This window comes from Sesamum indicum, linkage group LG10 (assembly GCF_026168435.1).
Source record: "Sesamum indicum cultivar Baizhima isolate 11 linkage group LG10, ASM2616843v1, whole genome shotgun sequence".
Lineage (NCBI taxonomy): Eukaryota > Viridiplantae > Streptophyta > Magnoliopsida > Lamiales > Pedaliaceae > Sesamum > Sesamum indicum.
The window spans coordinates 14,932,345-14,948,464 of record NC_142666.1 but is presented as its reverse complement, the minus strand read 5'-3'; the positions used below and the strand labels follow the sequence as shown (position 1 = coordinate 14,948,464).

General features: G+C 30.3%; 1 protein-coding gene across 1 annotated transcript; it reads right to left on the bottom strand.

Annotated features, from left to right (window-relative positions):
• Positions 1-7,704: 7,704 nt before the first annotated feature.
• On the bottom strand, positions 7,705-15,732 carry LOC105172118 (phenylacetaldehyde reductase). Its single transcript, XM_020697482.2, has 6 exons — positions 15,545-15,732; positions 13,671-13,840; positions 12,933-13,124; positions 9,915-10,077; positions 9,213-9,393; positions 7,705-7,962 (listed from the first exon to the last, which is right to left on the bottom strand). The coding sequence occupies exons 1-6, from the start codon at positions 15,663-15,665 to the stop codon at positions 7,830-7,832; spliced, it is 960 nt and encodes a 319-aa protein (XP_020553141.1). The 5' UTR covers positions 15,666-15,732; the 3' UTR covers positions 7,705-7,829.
• Positions 15,733-16,120: the final 388 nt, after the last annotated feature.

Here is a 16,120-nt window from a genome sequence, read left to right as displayed (position 1 = left end):
AGCATGTTGCACGTCTTCATTCTCGTAGCTTTGGTCACTGGTAGCTTATTTTCCCAGATTAACATCTTCTTCTTCTCAAATAAGTTTTCTGCGAACTCAATGCTTTTCCCGTTGTGGAATTTAGCAGAAACGATCTATTCACTTTGTTTGAGAAAATTCTGAATGGATACTTGACTTTGTTCATCTCAGTGAGACAGACCCATAATCCCTAAGCTCTTCTGGTAGAGATATCATCTTCACTAATAGCTGATACCAAGGGAGCTTCTCTTAAGACAACTTTGATTTTATTGAAAGCCACCATGTCTGGTCTCTACAACTTTATAAAATAAAATGCTGGATGTGACTCTTTTCTTGCAGTTTCTGAAGCAACTTATATGAATTTTATCTCCAAAAAATATCATCTCTCTTTAGTTAAGGGTTATTTTGCCATGAATCAAAGACCACCTCACTAATCCACTCCGAAGTTTTGAAATTTTTTAAAAGTACGGTGACATAGTATGAACTGAAGCGAGAGCTCCAAAGTCATACCATTATCTGATATCCTCTGGTTTGGACCCTTCTAACATCCAGACCCTGTTATATTTTTTAATTTTGCCATTTCATCCAAAAGCTTCTTTAATTCCTGAAATATGAAGATAGAGGCATATTTCCTTGTGTCATGAGCAGATTTCTCTCTGAAGATGTTATCATTGTGGTCCATTAAACTCTTGATACTGTTGTTCAAGATCCAACTAGAGATTCCTAGAGGACTTTATGTACATAAAAAAAAGGCTCTACAATGTCTTTAGAAAAGGAGTTTAGGATCCATGTTGTCATCATACTGTCGACTAAAATCCATTGTTCAAAAAATGGATCGATTGCATTCGGTTTTACAGAAGTTCCATCAATGAAACCCAACTTCATCTTTGCTCGTAGTGCACGCCTGATTCCAAAACTCCAATTCAAATAGTTATTCCCAGTGAGAGGCGCACTCACCAATATCATCCCAAGTTGATCGGATTTGTGAAGCTGCAATTGTTCAGCTAAGGTTCCCATTCTGATTTCCATGAAGACGTGATGAGTTTCAACTGAATATACAAAATCTGAGCATGCAGAGTCCTTCAAATGAAGGCTTTGATACCATGTGAGAATCTTGAATTCTCAAGAGAGAGGATTAACTCCATTGAAGATAATCTTAGAGAAAATTGTAATCTCTCTCATTAACTAAAAAATTGGAAGTTGCAGACTGTTAAGCTATACATGTATACACAGACGAACTGAGGAAGAAGAAGCTAACAAACTCTACGAATAACCGGCCGAATCATTCATAAATCAGACGCTTGTAATAAGAGCACAGAGAATAACACGAATATTCATTTAACAAGTGTAAAAGGAGCAGATTAGATCTCACAACATATTACGAATCAAGCAATCACCATACCTTAACCAGAAAATAAGGAATTTAGCCGGACATATTAATGGAAGAACACATGAAAAGCAAAGTAAGAAAATATCATAAAAACTAGAGAAATAGAAGAGTTCAAAAGTTGTCTTCTAAAGTGAATTACATCACCTATATATAATAGCTAAATACCTAATTTTACTAGGATTACCAGTAGATTCCTAATTGAACTAAAAGACTTATAGAAATAGAATTATATTCCTAGTTAAATTCCTCCTTCATCAAAGGTAGTCGAAGCAGCTCCAAACTCTTGCCAAAAATTGAGTTTGAGTCTCGTCCGAATTTTCATTTTGGTGCTTTTCTTCATTTTTCATTTCATTTGTCCTAATGCTGCAAAATAATATTTAATTAGGAGCATTTGGTCACAAAATAGGCCAAAATATTACATGAAATAAGTACAAAATGTGATCCTATCACTAACTCTGCCAAGTAGGATGACAACTGTACAACCAATTAAGCTAGAAAGAGAAGCGTAATAAATAGAAATGTAACTCTGAGTTACAAAGGAAAAAGGACTGTCGTCTTCAAGCTTCAAACTTGCTCAAGCTGTTGCTGTTGAATGCTGCTGCTGGCGTTGCTGTTCATATGATCATCTCACAATATATTGATGGGTAAATTACATCTACCTACTCTAAAGTTTGATATACAGATACTCATTATTTGAAAAAATTATAAATAGCCCTTTAATTTTAAAAATAATTGTGAAGCCCCTAAACGGTGAGGGTGAAACCACTGCATTACCCTTTATTAATATTTTATTTATTTATTTATAAAAGAGGTATGGAAATAATTTAAAAAGTTAGAGGGTGGTAAAAATTCATATTTGCTCCTTTGTATTTGGTCAGATTACATCTCTCATTTCCTGCATTTTCTCTTCTATTTGCAAACCCTATTCACTGAAAAAAAATCAATGTGTTTAAATGATCGTATTTATGATCGTTGCAATGTTTTCGTGGAATGAACATCATCATTTTATCCACACTATGAATTGTTCTACTTTTTTATGTTTATTTTTACTTATGCATATTCAATAGGATTTTGTACATTTCACTACAAGAAAACAGGGTATCAGAGACCAAAAATTAGAGACGGAATTAAATCTGTCTTTATCAGAGACGGATTTAGAGATGGAACTCTTTTTTATGAAAAATCATTAATAATTTTTATTTTAGAGATGCATTTATAATTTCGCTAAAATATGTTACATTCCGTCTCTGATACTGTTGAATGATTGCTTAAAAATCGAGATGGTTGAGACTTGGTTATTACCGTTGGTATTTTCGTAAAATTTTCTTTAATTTAGCCACGGAAATTTCCGTCTCTTATGGTGTAAATAGGAATTTTTTTATTTATTAAAATATTAAAACACAAAAATAATTTTTTTTTATTTATGTAATAATAATTAAGTTGTAATTATATGACATGATAATATATATTTGTATAATTATAATGTATTTTTAATTTTAATATTAATTTTTTTATTTTTTATATATATTTTTATTTTTGAATTTTTTTATATATTTTACTTTATATTTAATATTTGATAAATTTTATAATCAAAATTGACCATATATTATAATTATTAATCAATATCATACATTTTATTTTGGATAATAGTAGTGATGGTTGAATAATTTTAATCATTATTTTATTATATATATAATGAGATAAAAAATGTAATCAATGATTACGATATCTTGACATCCGTATAACCAATAAGTCTAAAACTTACCAAGTGTATTTTTCTGTAAGTATGATCATATTGAACGGTCTGATTTGAAGTTTGATGGTCCGATTAACCTATGTTGTTCAATAATGTAACATGATAGTTACATCAATGTAATACTAACATTTATAAATATATAAATTTACTACAGATTGTGAACATATATTAATCAATTTACATACATTTGAGCTCGAGCTCGAGCTCGAGCTGGCTGGCGAGCTGGTGAATATATTTTTTTATTTTATATATATATATTTTTTTTGAATTTTTTATATATTTAATTTTATATAATTAAAATTATTATTTAATATGACATATATAAACTTTATGTTATATTTTAATATATATTTGTATTACGTTATATTTTTCTTAAATTGACAAGTAATTCATTTATAATTTTTTATTCTTTATAGATTTATGTCAAAATTTAGTAATTCCTATGAATTAATCTAAAAATTATTATAATAATAATAATAACAACAACAATAATAATAGTAATGATGATGATAGTTGAACAATTCTAATTATTATTTTATTTTATATATAATGAGATTAAAAAATTTAATCGATAACTACGATATCTTACAATCCGGGCACCTGATTCATACGAAATTTAAATATATACAAGACTATGTACATTAGATCATATCGGACGGTATAATTTAAAATCACATGGTCTGATTCAACGATACACCTTCTTGAATGATTACTCTTATGTTTCGAGTACGATATCTCGACATCCGTATATCCAATAAGTCTAAAACTTTACCAAATGTATTTTTTTATAAGTTTTATCATATCTAATGGTCTGATCTGAATTTTGATGGCCAGATTAACCCATGTTGTTCAAAAATATAAGATGATAGTTATATCAATGTTATACTAACATTTATAAATATATAAATTTTGCAGATCATGAACATATATTAATTTCAACTATATCTATGTAAAACATTTTATGAGTCGATCTCATGATTTAAAATAATAATAATAATAATAATAATTATTATTATTATTACTACTATTATTATTATAATAGTAATACTAACAATAATAATAATATAATAACAACAACAAGAACAATAATAATAACAATAATAATAATAATAATAATAATAATGGTAATAATAATAATAATATATTAATAATAATAATAATTATACAAAAAGTAAAAAATCAAAAACTCATCTCTTTCTCTCTCTGTTATCGTTTTTCTTCCTCTTTCTTTCTCACTTGTGTTTCTTTTCCATTCCTTCTCCTCTCTCAATTCTTCGGCGATGGCTTTTTCCGTCTCTAATTTCTTTTAGAGACGGAAATCCTACTTTCCGTCTCTAATACCCTATTTTCTTGTAGTGTTTGCAACAATCTTTTTAAGTTAATTGAAAAAATATTATAATTTCATCCAACAGTAAATATCAACATAATAATTACACACTATCTGACAATGAATAACTTACATTAAGATCTAGAGGGCAAATTAGTCCATAAAAAAATTTAAAAATGTGAAATTGTAATTAATAATCCCAAGAGGCATTTTTGTTAGTTTACAGCAAAAATTGGACGGAAACCTAACGGAAGCTAACGGAGTGGGCTTGCAGTTAGACAGCCGTTAAAATAAAGAGGGTAGTTGTAATTTTCTAAATAACGAGGAAGAATTTGTATATGCTCAATCTTAGGGGAGGTAGATGTAATTTACTTTATACATATTTGAAACTATGACGTGCAATACATGTGCAAAAATATATTTTTAGAGATAAATATATCATTCACAGATAACTACATAAGATATTAGTTCGTAATATTAAATATGTTTGACTATTTGTGTCATTGAAATATTAATATATACCGTTATATTTTCAAACAAATTGATAATAATAATTTTGAGTGATAAGAAAATTTTTTAAGTTTATATTATTTATAATTCACTCTCTAAGTTAAATTGTAGCTACTAAATACAAAAAAAAAATATTCCCCAAGATTAAAATTTTAAATTTCGCATTCATCAATAATTATATTTTATTATTTTGAACCAAATCAATTAATATGAAAAAAAATAATATTAAAAACTCCAGTGCTGAAATAAAATTAATTAATCAAAACTCCTTATTTTGAATTATTTTTACAAGAAATTATAATTTAATAAAATTGGTCAATCATTATGTGTAGGTTCTATTATGCCTTTTTCTATTTTTATTTAAATTTTATTACTAGAAAGTATCACGTGCAATGAACGTACAATATATTGTTAGATGTGAATATAAAATTTATTAGTTACTAAAGATATTAAACTCATAATTTTATTTATATTTTTCTGTTATTGAATCATTAGTATATAAACATTTTATAAAAAAATTGATAATAATTATTTTAATTGACGAAGAAATCATTTAATTTATTATTTGTAACTCCCTTATAAATTTAATTGATAATACTAAATAAAAGATATAAACCTTAAAATTGAATTTTTGCATTTCGTATTTAATAATTATATGTTTGATATTTTTTTATTAGAACAAATTAATACAAAAGTAAAATATAATATATAAATGATTCAATATTAAAATAAAATTAACAAACTCCCACATTTTAGATTTTGATAAGAAATTCGAATTTAATAAAATTGATCATATTATATTTTTTATGTCTATTTTTTATTTTCTTAATTTTATTTTTTGTTTTGTGAAATGTTATATTCTTTTATTTTACCACCATGTTCTGAATTCTTTTTGTTAAATTTGTTGATGTGCAATAATTTTAAACTAACCATTTATTAAATATTTTTGTAAAAAATCAATCTAATTAGACATATCCATGGTATCCACATTAATTTGTAGTGAAATGCCCTATAATTTTTTACCCCTAGTGGTTAATTATAATTTTGGATAAATAAATTAAAAGGTATGTATTTGGGGGAATGGTGATGCCATCAACTCTATTTATTTATATTCTTATAAATTCCCTATTTTTAACAAAGATTTAACGGTAGGGGCTAAGGTCGATAGAATTTTTAAATGTGAGGGACTAAATCTGATAAAGGAAAAACATGAGGGATCAAATTAAAAAAAACAACATAATTGAAAAATCAGAAGTGGCATTTACCCTTTAATAGTTCAAGTTCGTTTAGTACTTTATTTAATTATTATTGCTTATATGATACTTCTTCAATTCCCAAATTTATTACTCATTCAATGGGTCGTGGGTTCAAATCCAACTTGACATGTAGGTATTTATATCATTTAATGTGAGTATTTATTTAATTTATGTGAATTTATGGTAATTTATATTTTTGAATATTAATGTATTAATTGAACTTTATGTGTAATTTATATTGAATGAATCAATATATTCCTTAATTTAATAAAATATTAACATAATCATATGATTATTGCTTCAAAATTAAAAGATGCATAGAGCTATATGAAAGTAAATGCATAAAGGAAAGATCATATTATTAGTTCTGCAATTGTGTGGTTGAGATACCATCAACAACCACTAAAACAAATATGATTTTTATCAAAAAAAAAAAAAAAATTATATCACCACTAATTATTATAGTCAAAAGAAAAAAATTGTGACAAATACAAATCAACTACGGCTTTACAACGGCCATTAACTGTTGTTTTTGCAAAGTATAGTCAAAATATTAGCCATAGCTAAAACCATGGCAAATGCTCTGACTATGGCTAAAAGTCATGACGAATATTGATTAATTGTGGTAAAAATTTAATTTTTCTTTTGATTTTATTTAGCAGTAGTTAATAGTATTGATTTATCAAGATTTACAAGCCGTGGCCATTTATAATGTTGGGAAAACTTAACTTTTTTGTAATGATGTTCGAGGTCATGTGATCAAGTCCTACGGAATGAGTAGGTGTTTATTTTATTTTATATGAGTTTATTATAATCTATTTTGTAACTTTTAGTTATATTGTTGTATTGATCGAACTGATATATTGTTCGATTTAGTAAAATATTAATATAATGATTAGTTATAGTTTCTATATAAAAAATTATTGAGGTGTGACACATTTAATCTTGTATTTTTAGTATTTATAAATTTAGTCCTATCATTTATACCGTTCTCACACACTTAGTCTTAATTTGCATATATTTAGTCCTAGACCTCGCACATTTAATCTTGGATAATTAAGATTGGGTCCTGCATAAAATTTTTCAACCAAAACATATATGTTATGGAAAAAAAAAAAAAAAACATGACAATAATGTGTCAACACACCTGGAGTGTGGTAATGACGTGTCAACATATGCAATATGACGCATCTTTTACGAACAACACATATTGACTGAAAAATTTATGAACGGCCAAATTTGACAATCCAATACCAACTTTTTTAACACGAGATCAAATGTTCAAGACCCATGATTAAATATGTAATACCCTGGTTCAAATGTGTCGAATTTAATGCCAAATAAATATATGTAAAAGGGCATAAATTACAGGACTAAAAATAATTTTTTTTTCATATATACTATAAAATTAAAAATTAATAAAAATAAAATTATATGATATGAAAGCTAAAAGTAAGATTCTACATCATATTTTAGTACTAAGTTTGTTTAAAATTTGAAGTACTTAATTTTTGAGTTTGCATTATCACAAGAGAGTTTGAGAGTAGCAACTTCTTTTACATAATTTCAATTTCAAAGTTTGAAGAAGTTTTGCTGCATCAAACTCTCAACAGTATCCTTCAGACTCACCTCCAAAGGCATGAATTTTATGCCTAAACTTTCTGCTTTCTGTTTGGACACTTGGAAGGTTGGATTCCTCTCACCACTGCAATTTAAAGAAATTTAAAAAATAAAAAATAAAAATATATTTACATTTAAAAACAAAATTCCTTGAAAATTCCAGGAGTTGCGAACGAAGTAAGATTAATTTTCTTATTTATACAGCTAATTGTAAGACAAATCCACTTGTTTTTTGTTGTCAATTTTGCTTCATTTTTTTGTCCCTTTCAAATGATTTTCTACCTTTTAGGTTATACAAATGCAAGAATTGAAAATATTGGGGTCAAATCATAAAAATGATAAATTATATCGGCATCTCCTGAGTTAGGTCTATCCACACAAACCCTCTTTTTGTTTTTTACAAAATTATAAGTACATCCCTGTAGCTTTTGTCAATTAACGTAATTTACTTCACGGGATTTATTTGTAATTTTGTTTTTAAATAGGGGGTGTACTTTTAATTACAATTGCAACATCAAGTGACAAACTTATAATTTTACAAAAGTAGGTGGTGTATATATAATTAAACCTAACCTAAGGGGTATATTTAATGCAATTCATCCTGAAAACAAAATATTCACAAAAAGAACGTAAATGTAGGCAAAATCTGTGTTTCCAACTTTTCAAGGACCATTTCCATGATTAAAAATTATCAAAATTATGTTTTCATACAAGCTCTAAAGTTTATCAAAACATAGGAATTGCTAAGACGGAGCAACAAACCATCAACATCAAGAATTGGATTCTAGATTTAGTGAAAATTTAGGGATAATTTGACTTTTATAAGTCCCCTAAATTAGTCACTACTCCACTTTTGGTTCCCGATATCCGAACCTTATCCATTTTAATTAATTCTAATTTTTCTTAAAATGATCAAAGTTAATCGTGATCATTAATTGACTGTCTAAACAATCAGAGGAACCTTTTTGAAGGAAACAAAGGAGACAAATCAACAATAAAGGCAAAAAATTAATAGCCCTTTATAATTAAAAAAATGAGATAAATCCACTCGTGGTCCTCTGAGTCAGTCACTTAATTACTTTTGGTACCCTATGCTTCGATTTCATCAATTTTAGTCCCCAAGTTTTACTAAAATGATCAAAATTAGTACTGACCATTAGTTTACTCAAAAGATCCCTCCGTTAGTTCAAACGGTCAACTAATGACCAGGACTAATTGTTATCGTTTTAAGAAAAAATTATGAACCAAAAGTTGACGAGGTTGTAACATCATCATCGAAAGTGATCCAGTGTCTAACTTTAACGATAAAAAATGAAATGATGTCTGAAAACTTACATGGTAGGAAGGTTGAGGGAAGGGTAAAGCTGATGTAATATGTGCTGAAGTTGGGAGTGAGTTATTGAAGTTCCGACTAAAATGTATCTTCCAGCAGCAGAAGGATTCTCAAATGCCTGAATATGCGCACGGGCAACATCTCTAACATCCACGAACTGATAGTCTCCAAAACCCTGAGTTCCTGTCAGAATTTAGAATCAAGAAGCAAAATAATAACAAAATTAGCTGCCAAATTAATGTTATTTCAAGTTAACGAACTATGGAAATGGAAGGAAGACTCTATATTTAGGGAAAAGGAAGTGAATAGACTTTGTTAGCCATAGTAATTTAAATAAGAGCCTTTTACTACACTATAGCAGAAAATAATGTTTGTGATACAGCGGTTTAGATGCACTTATGGGCCATAACTTATGACGTTATTTGGTGTTTTCGTCATTTAATTTTTTAGAATAATATTTTGGTTTTATGTCTTTTTAATTTTTGCGATTTCAATTCTCTTCACTTTGGAGTTTACTTTTTTAGTCAGAAAAAAGTATATGCATCTCAGGTAATCTTTTAGAATTGGGGCTATTGTTTCTATTGGTTCATTTTTTTAAATATTTTGGTTCTTTAACTTTTTAGGTAATATTTTGATTCTATATTTTTTTAATTTTCGGAGAAAGAAAATAGAGAAGTAAAGCGATTCTAGCCGACGATAATTACCAGTAAGAACGTTCAGAATAAGCTGAGAAGTAGTATTGAGAGTGGGCTGAAGGAGAGGACCAATCACAAATCCGGGATGTAATACCACCAAGTTAAGCTTATTTTCTTGGGCGTATTCCCATGCAGCTTTCTCTGCCAAGGTTTTCGCAAGCCAATACCATCTCTGGACCAAGAAACAATCAATTTTCTATGTTAGTAAATATTTTAATTGTGGAAATAATGCATCACATATTGATTTAAAATAGAATGCTTGATACATAGTTAATATCCATTATACATCTGTAAAAGATATTTTCTTTTGGGATAACTATATATATTTATATAAATACCCCATAAATTTGAGTATATTATACCGAAATGCCACAAGGAGAAAACATATAAAACCCTGAAAATCGGTGTATTCTACCCGGGTCGGGTCGTCGACCTGATCCGGTCAAGTCCGACCTGATTTTGGGATCCGAGGTTTGAATTGTAGATCTTCTGACAATATTGAACATGAGATGTCGCCACGTGGACCAACTATGTATGGACATTTGGGCTTATAAATACCACTGTTCGCATGCATTTATGGTAACATACATTTACTACAATTCCGACCATATTTACTACTCTAAACCATCTCAAATCCTACATTAACTTAAGAATCAGAGGGTTTTAGCTAGGGACTTTCCCAACTAGCCTAACGATCTATTTTTTCCTCAGGGACCACACTTCTAGGAGATTGGCCATAAGCTCCACCTAAAGAACTTCAAAGAGCTCGACCTAGTTTCGACCCGGATCAGTTTGGCGCCGTCTGTGGAAAATATGAGGACGGCACTCACAGCTGAGATGGAGGGTGTATCTAGAAGGAAGAATCAATCCGAGGGGGAGGAAACGCCCATGCGACAGAATGACCAAATTGTGCATCTTTTACGTGTGACTTGTAACGCATGATAGATGAAACTAGTATAAAGGCGATCAGGGAATACGAAAGAAGGACAATAACCTCGATGATGCGGGATACCATGAAAAGACAATTATTTAAGGAAAAAGAGATTGAAGAGGAGCAAAGAGGAATGACAAACAAAGAAGGGCTTGAGAAAAGCTCGGAAGTGGAGTTGTCTGATGCAACGTCTAGTGAAAAAGGGGCAGGGAGGCATTTGTCAGCAGATAGAAAGGCTGGGGCTACAAATTAACGAGTTAAAGAGGCACGGAGAGATCATCGCTCAGAACAGAAGCTCACCATTTTCTTACAAGGTACTGACGGATAGAGTAAACCCAAATTTCAGGTTCCTAGACTTGCCCAAGTACAACGACACGAAAGATCCACAAGAGCACATTGCAGCTTTTAAATTGGTGATGAATTTGCATGGACAATCAGATTCTATGAATGCAAAGCTATTTGTGACCACACTCATGGAAAAAACACAAGATTGGTTTATCAGCATACCCAATGTCATGGACGAACCGTTGAACGTTTTGAGGGGAGATTTAACAATAAAACGTTGAAAGACCTTCGTATCGATATGATGATTAGTATATGATACACGGTTTGGGAAAAGGAATTTTTGCATTAGCCTTAGCAAGAGATCCATTGGAAGATGTGGAACAATTAATGAGGGTTCCATAGAAATACATTGATGAGGAAAAAATGAATGTGATCAAGTATGGAGAATGGTCCAGGAACCAAGATCGAGCATGGAAGGGATCGTCAGAGGGACAAGAGGCAATGATCTGAGAAAGATTGAGACAACACGATGATTTGACCCCTCACACATACCAGAAAATCCTCTCGTAAATCGCGTTTTAACCTGGTGTACATTTGTATCTAAGGTAAAATTTTTGTTTCATCCTTTCGATAAAATCACAACCACATCATTAATAATGCATTCTTTAATAGTTACATTGATGAAAACGCCTATATAATTCTTCCACAAGGCTACATTGTTCCTTCAAGTTAGGTATGTAACCTGCAGAGATCACTCTATGCCGTTAACTATGAAGCTGGAATCCTTTGGTTTCATTTAGTCTAAGAATGATTAATGCTTATTTAGAAAGCATATTGATGAAGCCTCGATGATGTTGCTGGTTTATGTCGATGATATGCTCCTAACAAGTCCATTAGAGAGCTCAATTCAACAATTAAAAAAATATGTGGATGCCCTTTTCACCATAAAGGACCTTGGTCAACTCAAATACTTCTTGGGATTGGAAGTTGCTAGCACAACTGAAGGGTATTTCTATGTCTCAACATAAATACATTTGGGACACATTATGGCATTGGGTTATTGGAGTTGCATTAATGACTACTCTTACACTAGAATCAAATTAACTGCCAATGCTAGTGTAGCCCTTCCTCATCCTAAGGTATATAGACGCTTGGTGGGAAGACTCCTTTATTTGGGGTTTATGTGGCCAGATGTTCGATATGTAGCCCAACAATAGAGCTAATTTATTCAACATCCTTGCCAGTAGCATTGAGATGTTGCTTTGCATGTGATCAGATATCACAACATGACCTTCTCAAAAGGGTCATTCTTTCCCCACAAAATTCACTACGACTTACAACATACTACAATGCCACTTGGACATCTTATGTTGATACGAAGTGATATTTGATCAAGTTTTGTGTTTTCTAGGATCCTACTCTTCTGTCTTCAAAAACCAAAAAGCAACCAACGATTTCTCAATCGACAAACTCCCATGCATCCCCTTCTTATGCGATAATCAAGCAGCCTTGGACATTGTTGCCAACCTGATTTTCCACAAGAGTACTAAGCTTCTGGAGATTAACTATCACCTTGCGCGGGACAAACACAAGGTTGGTTTTATTCAACCTTTGCATGTTTCAAGTAAATTGCAAGTTGTTCATATCTTGACAAAATCTCTCACTAGCCCTATTTTTTCTATTCAAATCTTATCAAGTTGAAGAAAGAACTAGATCAACATTATTAAATCTAACGAAACAATTACTAAATTAAGCTATCTATATATATATATATATTTCAAAATTGAAATCTTGTATATGAATTCTCAAACCTTGTTTCCTCGGCAGTATTCGGGGTCTGAAAACCATGTTTCATCAACCACGACATCCGGACCTTGATAGTTCCGATTGTAGTTAACTGCAACCATAGATGATGTTACAATGACTCGTCGAACAGATGCTGCTTTGCTGCATGATTGGAGCACGTTAAGCGTTCCCTTCACTGCTGGTTCTATCACTTCACCCTAATTAAACGTGACCTCACTTTTAATTTCCAAGTAAACATACACAAACAAACGCCAAGACTAAGAATTATGCAATATGACTTCTACTGGGCTGGCTGGATTTTGTGTCATAAACAAAACAAACCAAGAAACAATATTTTCCTCAACTTTTTAAAAAAAAAGCTTATCGATAGGTTCGCATCGGACCCCATTAAAAGTCCAGAGGGTCGGAGGAGGTTTTCCGCCTATTGATATTTTTATAGCGCTTGTTGCATTTAATGGTCCGGGTAAATTACATTGACACCTCCTGAGATTAGGTTTAATTACACAAACATTTTTTATCAAGTGCAAAATTACAAATACACCCTTTAAGTTGTAGTTGTAATTATAAATACTCCGTTCAGATGCGAAATCTTTTATAGAAATTCCCCGTGAAGTACACTACATTATACTCTCGTAGAAAATGTATTTATAATTTTATAAATAATAAAAAAATATTTGAATGAATTAAATTTAACCTCAAGTGATGTCAGTGTATTCACCTTAATAAATGTAAAAATATCCAACCTGTGGGTCTGTAGTGGAAAGCACAACAGGAGATGCTGTATGGAAAACAGCAATACAACCATCCACGATGGATTCAAAAGATCCATTTTCAGTTAAGTTAGCTTGGAAAATGTGTAGTCTGTCCTTAGCTCCTTCAAGTGCTTTGAGGTGTGCAAATCCACGTCTGTTACCTGCATTACATAACTAATTATTTTTCTATATTTATATTATTTTTCAAGATTCATTAATCTCCCTACAGTTACTAATTTAGTTGTCATAATATATATTGATTAACTAAATTACCTACCAATATTAGGGATAATTTTATTCTCTTATAAACTTTATGTGATTTTACATTTAGACCTCTAATTAAGATTTTCTTTTATCGAATAAATTAGTCTCTTCATTAGTCAAAATTTATCGAATTTGGTGACATTAACAAAAACGTTGGATAACAGTCTACATTTACCCCCCAATTTACTTGTTATATATTTATTGGATGTTAAATAAATCTTTTTATGAATAAATTATTCTTATACATCTTCACACGATAATGCACGTGAGATATCTTCATCATTATAAGGGTAGTTTAGTCACAAAAGATTTATTTGACCTACAATAAGTCAATCGAGGGTAAATCGATATTCATTTAGTTTTTTTGTTAATATCAACAAACTGAGTAGATTTTAACTTAGGTATAGACCTATTTTTTAGATGGAAGCAAACATTAAGGGTATTAGATGTAATTTTTTAAACTATAGGGGGCTACGTGTAATTACTCCATACCTCAGGGAAGGAGAGTGTAATTATTCCATATATTTATTCATTTTTAATAGGGTGAATTATACCTAGACCCTTCTAAAAATGTGAAATTATTCTTTTCCTAAAAAAATTTCAAAATTACATGTATACCCCCTCCAAAAATTTAGTGTCTATGCATAATGCCCTTTCGCTATGATTTGGATAAAAAATCCTAACGTTAGCAAAATTTATGTAATTAGTTTTTGCTAATATCAAAATTTTTCGTCCAAAATCAAGTGTGAATGGAGAATTTTCGATCACGATTAATTAATATTTTTCATGGTTTTTAGTTATAAATAATGTTTTGATTTCACCAACAGAAACAATGACTAGTAATCATTGCACAACCGTAATTAATTAATATTCACCATAAATTTTTGCCTTTACTTATACTATGACAAAAATCATATTTCTTCTGAATTATGTTACTTAAGGGGTTTATAGCATTCATCTTTCTTTATTAAATATTCAATATTTTTTTGGGTAAATTACAAAAACCTCCCTTGAGAGTTGACAAATTATGGATGTTTCCTCGTTGTTTAAAAAAATTATCAATATCCCTCTTATTTTAACTACTATTTAATTATTAGCTCAATTCGTTAGTCCCTATAAGGTTTTTCATCGATTTTTTGTGGTGAACTAATCAAAATGCCCTTGTGGACTAAGAACTATAGATTTTATTTATTTTTTAATATTTCTAATTTTGTACGTGGATAACTTTTCTTTTATAATTTTTCAAATTATTCCACCCACCTCGTCCGATTATTTTAAAATTTTTTAATATTTTTTTTTGCAAAAAATAAAGTAAGGGCAAAATTGATAATTTCATTCCATCATCGAAGGATTCCATAATTCATCAAACATTAGGGAGACATTTATAATTTTTCAAATAACAAAAAAGTATTCGCAATTATACTAAATTTTAGGGAAAGTTATCGCAATTTACTGTTTTTTTTTTACCATCTCAAACTAGTTTACATGATGAAGCATAAGAAACACTAAGTAAAACTAGGAATAAATAAGCAGTAACAGAGAGAGAGAGAGAGAGAGAGAGAGAGAGAGAGAGAGAGAGAGAGAGAGGTGAAGGTACTAACGGAGGTCGCGAACGGTGGCCTTGACGGTGTAACCACGATGGAGTAAACCCTTGACCAGCCATGACGCTACGTACCCCGACGCTCCTGTCACACACACCACTTCCCCTCCTCCACTCATCATAACTATAAAACTACGTGTGAGCCTGCGACGGGCTGTGACGTTTTATATAGCAACCCAAAAAAAGTTTGGAAATTTTCAGTTTTTAGGCTTCTACCTATAGGACTATTACACTTTTAAGTCATTTTTATATTGGAAAAAACACATCTAATCCTCCAACTCTCAAGTTTTTCACATATTTAGTCCCATATCATGCAATCGATAAAATTTAGTCCCGCGATTAGATATGTAGAATACATTTAATCTTGTAATTTTGTTTCTCGTTCATCCCACAATTATGGTACTAAACGTATCAAGAACTCAGTAATTGGTCGAAGGATAAACGTGCTTGTTATCAATTCTTGTACAAAATAATTTCATTTCTCTACAATGGTCCGATCTTTAGTTTTTAATAATTAACTAATAATACGGAATATCCAAAGTAATTATTTATAAAAAGTTACGACACCGAAAGTAAT

Excerpts from the sequence above, each read along its gene's own strand:
- LOC105172118 (XM_020697482.2), bottom strand. The coding sequence starts at position 15,665 with ATGATGAGTGGAGGAGGGGAAGTGGTGTGTGTGACAGGAGCGTCGGGG. Across the intron at positions 10,078-12,932 it reads AATACTGCCGAGGAAACAAG|AGATGGTATTGGCTTGCGAA; the intron begins GTTTGAGAATTC and ends TTCTTGGTCCAG. Across the intron at positions 7,963-9,212 it reads TCCCTCAACCTTCCTACCAT|TGGTGAGAGGAATCCAACCT; the intron begins GTAAGTTTTCAG and ends TTTAAATTGCAG.